General features: G+C 37.3%; 1 protein-coding gene across 4 annotated transcripts in view; it reads left to right on the plus strand.

The window, feature by feature from the left end:
- SCAF11 (SR-related CTD associated factor 11) overlaps positions 1-15,118 on the plus strand; it is a 48,691-nt gene extending 33,573 nt beyond the window's left edge. For all 4 annotated transcript variants that reach the window (XM_075059172.1, XM_075059171.1, XM_075059173.1 and 1 more), the window contains exons 9-15: positions 365-454; positions 1,771-1,877; positions 6,223-8,742; positions 10,329-10,672; positions 13,225-13,443; positions 13,882-14,001; positions 14,361-15,118. In XM_075059172.1, coding sequence (XP_074915273.1) covers positions 365-454; positions 1,771-1,877; positions 6,223-8,742; positions 10,329-10,672; positions 13,225-13,443; positions 13,882-14,001; positions 14,361-14,489 — 3,529 coding nt within the window. In that variant the 3' untranslated portion in view covers positions 14,490-15,118. The remainder of the gene's footprint in view (positions 1-364; positions 455-1,770; positions 1,878-6,222; positions 8,743-10,328; positions 10,673-13,224; positions 13,444-13,881; positions 14,002-14,360) is intronic.
- Positions 15,119-15,336: the final 218 nt, after the last annotated feature.

Genomic DNA, 15,336 nt, shown 5'->3' on the forward strand with positions numbered 1-15,336 from the left:
TAAGGCCTAATCAAAAAATTGTCTGGATGTTTTCAGCTCTGCGAAAGAAAAAAACTTTTTGCCATGCATTCAAAAGCATTAATTTGTCAAGGATGCAAAGTTTCTCCATCTTTCAGCTCCCCAGAAGACATATCTCATGTCCTGTTTTCCATTCTGCCTGCCTCATTTATTTAGGACTTTTGTTAAGTTTGCTATGACTGCTTTTTCTTTCTAAAACAACCACCATGCATAGTTTTATCATGACTATTGAAAGTTCTAATACAGTTACATTAAAAAAAGTAATTGATAGAAGCAATTATTGCATGAAATACAAAATAGTACAAAGTTACTTTTTGTAACTTTTTGTATGAAATTGGTATTCCAGTACAGAATTCACAGAAGTCAATGCAGCGATCAGACAGAAGAGACAAGAACTGGAATTATCCTGTTCATCTGTGATTGCTAGAGTTGAAAGGTGTGTGTGTTTTGGATTCATAGTCCAAAGGATCTTAATACTTCAAGTTTGGAATTTAATTCAAATGGCTCTTTAGATAGAATATCATTTGATCATCAAACTGAATTGTGTTTGCATGTAACTTGTTAAAATTTTGTACATTTTCTGCATGCTATTTGTATGTCGATAGATTCTTTTCTGTATATCTTAAAACTTTTTTGGTACTCATGACAAGCATAGTAACTCCATGGACTTGTGCATCTTAATATGTCACTTTTTCACAGAAGTGCAAGTCTAAATATATTCTATTGGGAAGCTAGTGTTCAATGTGCTTTTTAAATTATTTCTATCACAAGAAATCAGACTACATTTGCTTTAACATCAGTCTAATTCTGATTTCCCACCCCACCCCATACCTCCCTTTCATGGATTGGTTCTAATATTTCTTTCTGTAACTGTTTATTAAACAAATGCATCTAGAAAGAGTTAAGAGGTGTTCTGTTAAATGAAACAGAGAACATAAAATTATTTTTTTTTGTCAGAGAGTGGATACATGTGAAAACATACCATAAGGATGTTTTCATGAATATAAAACAGAAGCATAGAAATAACTGATTTTAAAATAACAGTAAGAAATTGGTTCTGTCTGTGATCTTAATTTCACTACATATGTCTTTACTCTCTTTGTCATAAAACAAAGACAAAGACAAAAGAGCACGTAGAGAGATTTTTAATTATAATTAAAAGTTGGACCTAGGATTTAAATAATAAATTTAAATTTTTTACATGTACTTTTCCTACAAGTTTCATTCCAACTCAGTGATAACTTAAAAAGTGTACATCTATAACTAGACTCTGTTTTTGCCCAAGGTTTGCTGAGGGAGTCTGAATAAGTATAAATATATTTTTTGTTTGTTTTTAAAAAAAAAAAGAAGCCTTTAGTAAATTGCTGTGTAGACTATTTCTCATTTTTCTGCAGAAGAGGCTGTTCTTCTGCTGAAGTACTAAATCAGTGTTCATAATTTTACTTCCAGTAGTATAGTCTACTAATTTGGAGTAGACTGTTACAGTTCTATGTTTGGCTTTGAAGAAAGCCAAATGTATGTTGCTTTACCATAACATACCTTGTTCAAACTGTTTTACTAGATTAGGCAGTAATATAAGCCTGAAATTAAATATGAGAAGGAAGGCTTTGTTCTCTGTCAGCTTTGCCTTTCTCTCCAACTGTGATGAGGTTGGAAGTGTCGTGGTTGCCTAATGTTTTAGTTTTGTGCATTGTTTTCAAAACTTGCTACAAACAGCTAAAACAACTGATGTTAATGCTTTTACTTTTCCAGAATTCCTTTAATGTCTTATGGAGCTGAAGCTGAGACCTTTCTTCTTACTTCTACTACAGTGGCAGGGACAATTCTTCCAACAAATATCAGGCCTTTGGAAAACTTTGGTAAACTTTTTTTTTGTAAGTTTTATTTATAGCTCATGTGGAGTATTGTTAAAATATGATTGTCGGAAATCAAAGCGGAGTATATAGTTACAGTTAACAGAAAAAAAAAATCTGTTTGGATGCAGTTTGATACTGTTTCAAAACCAGCTGGTTTATTTCTGGAATTAGAATATAGAATATGAACCAGTCACCCTGAAACTGGCATGACTGTTCTTCATTTTTCTAAATTCAACACTTTCTTTCATGTTATGACTTCTTTTCCTGTTGTTCACAGATAAATCTCATTTTGATACATTATGAATGGCTTGACATGTTTCAGTGGTATATTGTGCAGTGTGAGGAACAAACTGCTTCCTGACAGAGGAGTAGTCAGGAAACACTGCAGTGTATGGATCACTTTCAGTATGCCCACAAGGTCCACGGGGCAAAAGCTTGCAAAAGTGCTTGAGCGCCAGGATCTGGCAGGAATTTAGCAGAAGAAAAGACATGGAAGGAATTACCTTCCTCCAGTTACTTTTAACAGCCTCCCTCTCCATACTCAGCAAGAATGTAGTTCTCTTCCAACAGGCTGCACAAGTTCAAAGAAGTGACAACAAAGGAGTGCTGTTTTTTAAGGCTAGAGTTAATACCTTCTTTGAACTGGGAATTATACTACTTTCACTTGACTAGTAGGCAAAGAGGTAGGAGAGATTTGGGTCTCCTGGCTTACAAAAATTGTGAGGAAGTGAATTTCTGGAAAGAGTTAAGTAGTAGCAGGTTCATGAAAAAGATGCTTTATTCATTCATATTAATTCTTGTTAAAGTTACTTATTTCACCTCCGCATTTCCCAGTGAAAAATGGATGGATTGCTTCCTCAGGCCTCTTGACATTTGGCAGTGCAGTTTTAACTCATCCTTAACAATTTTCTGCTTCTAGTAGTAATAAGTATACATGCTAGCTCATATCTCTTGACTTCCCTTCACCTTTCTACTTCCACAGTCAGGCTTCTTTGTCAATATGCACTAGAAGCATTTAAAAAAAAAAAAAAAAAAAAAAAAACAAAAACAAACAACAAAAACCCAACCCCAAATCCAGTTTTTTCTCTCATCAGAAAGATGAAGAATATTTAAATAAGCTCCAGATTGTTTTTCAACATTAGACTATTTAGAATATGCAAATAATTGCTGTTAATATCAGCAACTGATCTGCAAATACTGATAACATAGTCAACTCCTAAGGCAGAACATGGGACCAAATCCTTTATGCTATTTTTTTGGGAGAAGCAGCAGATTTTGAGTTTGGTCTTGATATGAAAGAAAAGGAAATTCTTTTTTTCAGATATTTTTCTTTTAAAATTTGTATTTAGAACAGAATTTTCTCACTTGTTGTCTTGATTAGAACTTTGATATGTTTTACGTAAGCATTCCACTTCCTCTTTTAAAGGTGTGATTTTTGAAATGTGAAATTATCAAGCTAACAAGACACAGCAAATAAATTTTTAAGTTACTTTTGTATGTTTCCGTATGTTCTTGCTACACCTGAACTAAAGTTCAGATGTTAAATGTAATATATTACTTACACTGTGGACAAAGTTGAAGACAGTCATCAATACTGACTCTTAAAACATTGTAGTATGTTGACGCTAAAGTTTTAAGTCACCTTCAAGTTTGACTTAAAGACTTCCTACTGATAAGGAGCATGCAGGAAGTAAGACACAGACTCTTTAAATTTCCTAGTGAAACTAGGAGATGTTGGATATGAAGATGTCCCTTGAGGATTTTGGTCACATTCTGTTGAGTGAGTGTTCCTTCCCCATTCAGTTTTTATATAGCAACTGAGGAAAAGACAAACATGCAGAAGAAAAGGTAAGGACAAAGAAAACAGGGGACCCTGGGATTTTCTGCAAAGGTGGAGAACAGGAGAAGAATGAAGAAAATACTGAAAAAAGATGCATAAAAAAAAAAAAGGCAAACTGGATCTTGTGATTCTTATTAAATTGCGCCTGAAAGATGGTAGCATAAGCATTTTATTTTTTTTTACACTCCCCTCATCTCTTGGTCACACCTAAAGTATACAGTTTTGCATCAGAGTAGTAGTTGACAGTTGCTTCCAGAGTTGTGCAAGGAGGCATACAAATGTCACTGATGATCATGTGACTGTACTGCCTGAATCCTCCCTGTAGCTGCTGCAGTTTTTTAGATTCTCTTACTGTCAAATAGTCTTTTTACTAATTTGAACCGAAAATGCATTAGTGAATCTACAAATACCATTATGATTTAGGCTGGCATTATGCAGTTCTCTTGCATGATTAAAATATTTTTAAATAAAGATTCAGTGAGCTGAAATGCCTTCTATTTGGTCCAAGTCCAAAGCATGTGAAGCTTATCTGTTAAAATTATACAAATAGTAAGAAATGCTAAAAAGGGGTTTGTGTTTCACAAGTAGACTTTGAAAGTGCTACAAAAATAACTTGCCTTTTATTTAATTCAGTCAGGATTCCCACATTCCACTTGCATTCTGATTTTTTTATTATGGCAAGGTGATTTCTTCCCCCTCGAAGAAAATAATCAGAGATATTAAAAATTTGTAATGACATGTAACATCTGACTTGTTTTCCTGGCTATTGTAATAGGTTTGAAGATGTAGTTAGTGTGAGACAGCGTCATGTGGCCAAGTAACTGCTGGTTAACCAATGTGAAGTCACTTTCTAACAAAACTATTGGGGAGACTGTTACAGTAGATACCTCAATAGTGCCAATCACCTAAAACTCCATTGCAAGTTCTTTACCACGTGTGTTGTTATCTTTTAAATATATGGTACCTTCTATACAATTGTTACTGTTGGTTTTCATTATCTCAAGTGGTAATTTGATCAATGGACATCCAAAAATCAAAACTGCATTTTTTTAATGCAAATTACTGTGTGTTTCCATGGGAGGTCAGAGGAGGTGATTATAGTCCTGTGCTCTGTTCTAGCCTTCTAAAGGCTAGCAAGGTGCTTGTGGAGTTAATTCTCTAAGGTTATCGGATTATATGTTCACATTTAACAGACAGTGGTATGTTTTTCATTCTGCTAACAAAGTACTAAGTGGTAGAAAGAGGCTTTTGTGCTGTTACTTACTTGTCTTATTCCTATCTTATTTTTATATAATCTGTTTAAGAATACATTAAACAGGTATTTTAGTGCAGTAAAAGCATGGGAAATAATACTATACAGAGAGTTAGAATCAGGTGTTTAAGTGTGGGGTGATAAATTCATTGTAAAATCCATAGCAATTAATCTTTCCTAGCAAGTTTCCACTATTTGTGTGTCAAATTGAAGCTGTAAAAAGAATCCATTTAAACACCAAATTGTTGATGCTTTCTGAAACCTACACAAAGTATGAAACAAATCAATGGACATCTCAAGAAATTAATTTAGCTTTGAAGTGAGTATTATATTCAAGTATGTTTACTTAATTATCATTAATCTTTAATTCCTGAGCTGTCCCTCAAGCTTTTATAGGTATCAAGAGTACAGTCTGTTCCCTTTGCAGTGAATATAACCCTTGGCTTCCCTACAAAGACTTTTGTCAAATTGTGGATAGCATGAAATAAATTAATGCAGTATCAACACAAGAACTCCTGTGCTGCTGTATGCGATTTACTGTCATTCTTCTTACAGCTTTAGCTTTTTGATGCACCCTAGGCTGCCCCAAAACTTGCATTCCTTATTCAGTTCGTTAGCTGCTGCAGGTACCCTGGGTGCCTTGCAGCAGAGTTTAAGTACAGTTTGCCATGGAGCATGCAGGGTCTGTCTTATAACTGGTGAATGAGTTTACACTGTCTGAAATTCAATTTTGTAGAGAGGTATGCTGTCATTGCTGCTTCTGATCAGCTGCTTCCCATGGGATCATCCACTGATGGCCATTTAAAAATGCCACTTTCTGTAGTATTGAGCTTTGCCTCTGCAGTATTGAGGCTTTACTGCCAACAGGCCTGCATTATAGAACGACAGAAAGTGCTATATGCTAACAATGTTGTGTGGTTAATTCATTACTTTTCTAATAGCTTAAATGCTGACTATCCTTGAACAGCAATATCAATAGCGGTTTCATTGTGAATGCCATTACTGTCCATGTAGTCGGTGGGCCAGCAGTGCTTCTAAAATGTGTGTTTGGATGTCTAACATGTCACTTTGTTAGCTTGATTCTGTTCTTTAAGGTCTGCACTGAAAAAAAAAAAAAAACTGTGGCAGTATTTCATACTAAATCTTAAATTGTATTATTTGAGGGTGTCTGTTAAACTGGAGGAGGTCATTTTATGTTCTTAACTGTGATGGATAAATGGTTATTATCAAGCTTTAATGTATTCTGCTCTTATTAGAATCTTTAGGCAAAGGATATGCTGTTGCGTGTACCCAAGAAGGAGAAGAGAAAAAACAAGCTTCTGGTTCATCTGGCACTAGAGGAACTAGAAGGAAATCAATTAATACTACTCCTAGAAGAAGGTCTGCACGAAACAGCAAAAACGAGGCTCTGGGTCAATCTCGGAGCTCACCTCGCTCAAGCAGTTCTGCGTGCGGTGCCCCTGATGGCAATAACCCATCCCTGAATAAACCTCCTTCAGAACCAGAGAAGGCTCCTCCAAAACGAAAGTCTAAAAGAATAGTTAAACAACGAACACCTGTGGCTAAAAAGAAACTGAGAAGTTCTGCACGTTCTGAAAAATTGTCCGGTGATTCAGTGGAAGATGATGACATTGCTGAGTCTGAAGCAGTTCTAACATTAGATAAAGACCAGCAGTCAGATAATGAAAGCAATAACACAAGTCTTCCACAGAAAAATAATGCAGGAGCAGAATCTGCTAATGGATTGGAAAGCTGTAGTGAACATGCAGAAATTGAGGAACCTACAGGAGAATGTGACAAATGTGAAGATACTTCAGGCAACATGGATATAAGTTTTTCTGTCCAAGAACCTCTAGTACTAACTTCAGGGGGTGAAAGTCAGGAATTTGAAGTAAAAGGAGTTACTGAAAAAAATGTAGATCTTAAGAATCAGGAGATCTGTGAAAATACTCCTGAACAAATGGAAACAGTAGCTAGTCCCAAAGATGAAGTATGTGACCATGCAACTTCCGAAAAAGTAGATCAGACATTGTGTAGTCCTCAAAATGAATTGATGGAGAATGTAGAAACTTTGACAAAAATAGATCAACCTGAGGCTAGTCCAGAAAATGAATTGTTGGACTATCCAGAACCTCTAGGAAAAGATCAGCCATTAGAGAGCCCCAGAAGCGAATTGCCTGAGCATCCGGAAGCCATAGAAATAAACGATTCCAAGGCTGAAGAAAAAACAGTAGTAGACTGTGCAAGTACAAATATTCAAAACTTTAAAAATGTTCAAGATGAAGAACCAGATACATTAATACACAGTATTTCTATGGACAGTACATCAGAACAATCCTTAAAAGAGAACGCCATGCCAGAAAGTGAAGAGGGTAGAACTTCAGAGTCACCCCAGGTAAATGCTGAACATAAACATTTTGGTGAAGACAACAATGAAATGATACCAATGGATTGTGACTCATTTTGCAGTGACCAGAATGAACCTCAGATTGAGCAGTTGCCACCAGTTGAATGTACAGAGCAAGGAGAAGTGAACTCTTTACAGTGTGACGTGGGAAACTGTACATCAGTTTCAGGACTTTCTGATGAAAAAGATGAAACTATTCCTCAAGAAAGAGAGTGCCAGTCAGAACTCAAGAAAGATAAAAAGACTCGAACTAGAAGGTCTAGATTTCACTCTCCATCAACCACTTGGTCTCCTTCTAGGAGAGAGGGCAGGAAATCTCAGTCACCGTCCCCTAAAAGGGAGATGACCAGAGACAGGAGCTCACGATCACCCAAGAAGGAAACTGTCAGGGAGGGAAGGAGATCCTTGTCTCGGTCTCCGAAGAGAGACACACTGAAAGACGAGAAGAAAACACCATCTCGATCTCCCAAAAGGGAAACTGTCAGGGAAAGCAGGAGATCATCTTCTCGGTCAAGAACTAAGGATTCGTCTCCAAGGCAAAAATCTCGATCTCGAAGCAGTGATAGAGATAGTCAAAGAAGAGATCGTGACAGAGAGAGAAGAACTAGGAGGTGGTCTAGGTCACGGTCACGATCTAGGTCAAGATCACGATCTAGGACAAGAAATAAAGGTTCTTCGTTCTCTAGAAATGAGAGGGACAGTCACTCACCTCGATGGAAAGAGAGGTGGGCAAATGACAACTGGAGGAGTCCCAGAGGAAATGATCGGTATAGAAGAAGTGATCAAGAAAAACAGAATGAAAGTCTTAAAAAAGAGAAGGACAATACAGAAAAAAACAATGATGATCAGTGTTCTTCAGACAAGCGGAGGAATGATTGTCCAGACTGGGTAATGGAAAGGATAAACTCAGTTCCAGAAGTCAAGAACAGAGAGAGAGATAAACCACATTGGGAAGATGGCAGGCATGACAATTCAGGACAGTCTTGGAATAAAAACTTTGGTTCGGGTTGGATTCCAAATCGAGGGAGAGGTCAGCGTGGCCGAGGTGGGCGTGGAAGAGGTGGTTTCATGTATGGAGACCAGAGTGAAAATCACTGGCAAAACAGAAAACCTCTCTCAGGGAGCTCAGATGGTTCTGGGAATGAAACTTCAAGGTTCCCAGAACATCAGCCATACAAGCGTAAGAATGAACAAGATTATTCTTTCGATACACCTGCTGACAGATCTGGGTGGACATCTGCATCTAGCTGGGCTGTAAGAAAGACTTTACCTGCTGATGTGCAGAATTATTATTCAAGAAGAGGACGCAATTCATCAAGCCCACAGTCTGGATGGGGAATGAGACAAGAAGAGGAGACACCTGAACAAGGTATTCATAGTTTTGAAAACTTAGCTACAGCTGCAGTGGCAGAGTAAAATCCTAGTCACATTGACCTATCTCAAGTTGCTTAGTTCTTCAAAATAATTTGGGGTAGATCCATAGTCTTTTGGAATATGGAGGTTTGTAGGTGTGGAGTTTGGGGATTGCTTGTATTTTGATGGCTTTTTGGTTTTGCTTGAAGTTAGATGAAATTTAAGGACTATGTATCTGAAGAGTGTTACTTAAGTATTTGGTTGAAGAGAAAGCAAATCCTCTTCATGGTTACTTTTAGCATCTGCGCACCTTTTAAAAAGGGTCATTTTTTTCAAGGAGATTTGCATTTGCCTGTGCAGACCCACACAGAGGATTCTAGAGATGACAAATCATTATGTTGACATTTATCTTGCTTCTTAATAAGCATTTTCCTCTTTATATGCTTAAAAAATCTAGGGAGGTTTATAAATGCAAAACCAGTGCTTTTACTGTACTTGGCATTAAAATTCCTCTAAAGCCTCAACAGAAGTCTAATATTTTTGAGTATTTCATATCGAAAAGGTAACTGCCCTGACAGAAATAAACTTTTTGGTAGAAAGTGAGTTAACTGTGGATGAGATGGATTCTGAATAGCTAAGAAGTCATCCACAGATTATTAATGCTCTGAAGTAAGACAGATGTGAATTGTGGGTTGGACTAGGCGATTTCGATAGGTCCCTTCCAACCTCAGCAATTCTGTTATCCCGTAATCTTTAAAAAAGGTGATTTGGGGTGGAGCATGAGGGTTTAAGTCCCAGTCCCTGTGAATTAGGTGACAGGGTTCCTCAAGGAAGGGATTTTAAGGGAAGGACATCTGAATTATAACCCATCAACCCTTTCTCAGAACTAATTTCTTGACTTTTGGAAGGCTTGATGCTTGTATCTAGATTCTAACTTTCTGGCTTCTGTTGAAGATAGAATGAGATACTAAAGTAATTTTTTTTTAAGAAGTGCCATTCTGAGAGGTTATTTTTACTTCTAGGCTATACCTGTTCTACCATTACAGGCTTTTTGAACAACTCTTTCTGAATATGAACATCTTTGAAATTGGTTGAGGTTGATTTAGTATTCAGTGGGGGGAAAAAAAAAAAATAACAGCAGAGTATTTCTGTAGTTACCAGGAATGTACAGTGAGTGTGTGTGAATCAGGCAAAGGAGAGCGGAGAATTGCATATGTGATAATGTATGACTAACCTTCTGCAACTGCAGAAGCTGGATAAGTTATGTTGTATTCCCACTCTTTGGTGGAGAATTACTGTTTCACTGTGATGAAATAATTTATTAGCTGTGCTTTGGGAACAAGTAGAGAAAATAGAAATTCAAAATGCAGGCTTCCATAGTAACCTGAACTTTTTAAACTCAGAAACTAGCATTTGGCTCCATGACGTGTCTGGTGATGAGTGCTGTGTAATGATGTAATGCAATGTCTTTAAAATATGCAGATTATAGAAAGCTTTTTGATACTCCATACTTCATGAAGAGTTTAGACACCTGGCCCCACTTTTGCTTTATGAAGTACGGGTTTTCTACTTCATATACTGTCTGTTTCTTTCTTTTGATAGATCCAAATCTCAAAGACCAAGGCAACCAGCAGAGTGATAGTTCTCAGTTACCAATAAATATGATGCAGCAACAAATGAATGTAATGCCACAAGTGAATGCACAGCACCAACCTATGAATATCTTTCCGTATCCAGTGGGTGTCCCTCCTCCCATGATGAATATGCAACGAAATCCTTTCAACATCCACCCTCCAATGCCCATGCATCTCCCTACCGGAGTGCCTCTCATACAGGTAGCTGCTCCCACAAATTTGTCTCAGGGATTACCTCCGCCTCCACCTCCACCCCCACCATCTCAACAAGTCAACTACATTGCTTCACAGCAAGATGGAAAACAATTGCAGGTATGCTTTATCAGAAGCCATAGCAAGAGCAGTATCAAAGTAATATCAGTTAAGCATTTCTTGTATTGAATACCATAGTCTTGATAAATTTATACTTGCAGTTTCTTTCTCTCTTGCCTGTCGTCTTCCACCCCACACCAAATTTCAAGTGGAAGTATCCATGAGGATATGGGTTGGTTTGGGGCTATAGCTTGCAAATAATAATACACGACACCATTACTGGGGTTTTGTGGTAACAAGGTGTTCCAGCTGGTAATGGAACACTGAAAAATTTCATCAATGTTGCCCATTACCTTTTTCTTCTCAGAAGTGTCCCATTTCCAAAACTAAGTTTTCCCCTTAAAAACCTGATTTTTAAGCTTTAGGAAATGGTTGAATCCTCTTTCAGCAGCATGTAGGAAGTGACCTAAACCTCTTTATTGCAGTTCTCATCCCATGGGGTGTATCAACAGAGGAAATTATCAACTACTGCATGGCACCCATTTGTTACACACTTCCATTCTCCAGCTGTCACTATCTCAGCAGCTTCCCCCCACACACGTGTTCTCTATTCTGTTCAATCTTTTGAGCCTTTTTGTTAATAATTTCCAAGCTTTCTTTGGTACATTTTACTTCCCCCTTCTTGCCTGATTCTCCTGGTTTTGCATGCCCCATTTGAGACCTAACTCTCACTTCATTTCTCCAGTTTCAAAAAGACTCTGGCGTGCTTGGGGCAGGTCAGACCATCTTTTTGTGCCTTTCAAGAGATCTTAAAGCAACCTTTGTGTGTGTGAGCTCCTCCTGTAGCCAGCTGTTTATATTAAGAGCTGTTATATCAGGGAAAGCAATATGAACAACTTCCAGGAGAATGCATGGCACTGCAAGGAGATGTAACGCTGCATCTGTGATGTGTAAAAGGCTCTTTGGGGTTTGACTGAGGTTTGTGCTTTTTTTTTCTGTTGCAGGCTGCCTGCTCTAACCTAAAATGCTTTCCCCTGCCTTCCAGGTTGAAAAAGTGGTGTTCTAGAACAATGATTTCTAACCCTCTGTTTTCATGCATCACCTTTAAAGATTTGAAGCAAACCAAAAAATGGCCTACATTTTTTTCACTTTCAGCTGCTGTTACCTATTCATAGTCATTAACTTAGAACAAAAGGAGTGAAGTACTGTGGGAAATACCGAGTGTGGTTACAGGCCATATGAAATACTTTAATACTCTGTAAGGTAAAACAGTTAGGTACTATTGGAACTAAAAGGCTGGTAGATTGCTTGTTCATTTGACTAATGCATGCTGTCTGTCATTAAAATATTTTCACAATTGGAAATTGAGTAGGTTTAACTTCTAAAAATGTAAGAAGTCAGAACATAGGCTACAAACCTCTGTGAAATACAGTATCTAGTGCAGCAGTAAATATGTTTCTATAAAGATATTGTGTATTGCTCCAAAATACAGTTATTTGTTAGTAAAGCCCCTGTTAATTTGTTGCTCTTACCTGCTTCTGTGGAATGGTGTCCATGAACCTGAATGCTCCTGGGAGCTGCTGCTCTTGCTTTGAGCATTCGTTGAACAAGTCCTTGGTGGTAGCACGACAGAAGTCACTGAATACTGCAGGACTCCACCTGCCCTTCCTGTTGACAGGAAAATTAAGAGAGTACGCTGGCAAGTGTTAGCACGCTGGTTATAACAGCTCAGTATCTGTGTCCTTTCCAAGGAGCTCAGATTCCTGTTTCATTATTTTCCATCTGGATAAATGCAAATGTGAAAAAGATAATGGTGATTACCTGCAAAAAAGTAGCATTTAGGGTAGCCTGCCAGAAATATGTTGGGAGGATGTGTTCTGGGCTTTTGCTATAAAATGACTTCTATCTGAGGTCTGAGAGCTACTTAATTTCTCAGTTCCAAAGTATCAACAGTGCCCGTGGTCTTTTGGTGATGTTTGGAAGTGTACAGAAAATGGCTTTTCCTGAGAAACAGATCACAGTGCTTCAACCAGCATTTCACCTCTAGCCTCAAGTAGACCTGTAGGTGTGTTTTACATTTGAAATGCATTCACAAGTTCAAGATGATAACGAACATGAAAAGAAATGTTTCCAAAGCAGCATCATTACGATGCAGGAATGCAAGTGTGGTTTAAGATGACTTTTTATATGTATGTTTAGGTGCTAATTTGTAAAAAAAAAATGTTAATCTGATGTACAAAACAGAGCTTCCTGTACTCTCCTGTGACAAGTAGAGAGGTTCTGCAGCCATAAGCTTCCTTCCCCTTGTGCTAATGCGCTCCGTGCCTGTTTGCAGGGTACTTTGCTTTATCACTGGGATCAGAGCCGGAATCTAGCAACCACAGTGGTGACGTGGAGGATACCTTACTTTTCAAGCTTTGTGGGGTTTTTTTCCCTTTAAGTAGATTTGATATATTGTGGATTTCTTCCATAATAATGGAACAGTGTGGAAATTAGCTAATGAACCAAAGCATGTAGTATTGATGCTCTTTCTATAGCTGCTGAGACTTCTAGAAGGGCATGCTGTCATGCTGAAGGATAATGTATTAACTGCTGATAACTTTTTAAAACAGGGTATTCCAAATGCTGCTCATGTAAGTAATAACATGAGTGCTCCAGTCTTGCCTGCTCCAACAGCAGTCCTGGGAAACATGGGAACAGTTCAGGGACCAAGTTCGGGTAATGCAACGTCATCAAGTCACATCAAAAGCTCTAACGCAGCTGTAAAATTGGGAGAAAACAAAGCAAGCGTAACGGTGGAAGCCAGTGCAGATAGCTCAAAGAAGGACCAGGCAAGTTCAAAGTTCAGAGTGTGTGTGTGTGTGTATACAATATATAAAAAACCATATATATCTATATCTATAAAATATATAAAATAAAATTTCGAGATACTAAAAAATAGTAAATTATAACAATACCCCTTCTGTGTAATATACTTAATAACATCATGTACATGATACTTTCATGGTGGCTGTAGGGCATAAACTAGCAAGTTGACTCTCTTTAATGTAGTCTTCTTTAAAGCAGCACTATTATGAATATTAAATTGCTGTGGGACAACATTCTGTTCTTGGTAAAACACAGGCTGCTCACATGGATCTGAAATGTGAATGAGGGCAGCATGGTTTTCTAGTCTTCTGTAGTAACTTTGTGAAGTTTTAATTTGTGATTGCATATGTGTCTTTTTATCAGGCACTGAAAAATAATACTCAAGTTTGTTTTTTCATTAGAAATTGTTAATTCAAGAAAAAGCGGCACAAGAGGTCAAACTAGCTATTAAGCCTTTCTACCAAAATAAAGACATCACTAAGGAAGAATATAAAGAAATTGTGCGGAAAGCTGTAGATAAAGTAAGTTGATCTATTCATCTGCAATGCATACATTTCAATTGAGGTACGGTTTGGGATGGATTTCCTAAATCTTGTGGGAAGAACCTGTAGCTGCTGGGAGGGGGAACATGAAAAGCAAAAATACTTTGGTCTTTCTCCTTGAGAGCTTTTTCAGCTCCTCAGAACGTAACTCATTTATTGTGTGAAAGAGCTGAATGGGAATTCAGAAGTATTTGGGAAGCAATTGGGAAGCATTAGGAGTTTCCAAAGTTGTTCTGCCTGAGATGGAGAAACCTGGGATGTTGGGAGGATAAATAAAGTGAAATAGCAGCACATCAACAGAAATGTTTCAAACATTTTTTTCTTTAAAACTGTTGTAGGTTTGTCATAGCAAGAGCGGAGAAGTTAATTCTGCAAAAGTGGCAAATCTAGTGAAAGCGTATGTAGACAAATATAAACATTCACGGAAGAAAAATCTTGAAGAAGCAGTCTCCTGTGAAAGGAAATAGAACATGTTTTCAGTTTTTAATTTTATTCTATCTGCAAAGTGCAATTTCAATATGAACCGTTAACTGAAAATTGTACATGACAGTGATTTGAATCTGGTTTTGATAAAATTATTTTTCAATGTAGTATATAATGTTTTGTTCTAAAGAAATATAGATCTACAGGGCAACTTCTTTATTCCTTTTTAAAAACAGATGTCTAAAAAAATAAAGGTGTAAAGAAGAATCATTAGGAATGTACGATTGTGTGGATACTTAGATGTACAGCATTTTGAATTGAATAAGAGTGCATTAAACTAGAAACTTCTGTCTGGGTACATTGGTTTTGGAACAGGTATGTACAGTACATGTAATTGGTCAGATTAAAGTAAAATTTTTTCTTTTGATTTCTCCATAATTATAGCAAAGATAAAATAATGTATTGCCTTGACAAATATTTCTAGCGTTAACTGGACAGGCTGAATGCAGGGGTCACGATGTGTATATATAAAAAAAAAAAGCACATGGAGTTGTCTGAACAGAAGAACTGTTTAGATTTTAAAAAGAAAAATCATAAACAGTAAAATGCAGTGCCCAAAACCATGGGCACTGCACGTCTGTTGTAACACCAAATAAAAATTATGCTGCTTGGTTTTGTTTGTGACGTTTTTCAATTTGTTTCAAGATAGTGGGATGAACTTGAATAATTTTTATGTGCTGAAAGCCCTCACTCACCACACACTGACAACCTCAGTTCATGTCTAACCCTGCCCTTAGCTAGTAGGGAATTAGTAGGCAAGAGCTGGATGTTCAGAAACATAAACCAGTTTCTTCAAGTAAAATTAAGGAAGCTGGAATTTGTTACTAGGCT

Source organism: Buteo buteo, chromosome 28 (assembly GCF_964188355.1).
Source record: "Buteo buteo chromosome 28, bButBut1.hap1.1, whole genome shotgun sequence".
In the NCBI taxonomy this organism is placed as follows: domain Eukaryota; kingdom Metazoa; phylum Chordata; class Aves; order Accipitriformes; family Accipitridae; genus Buteo; species Buteo buteo.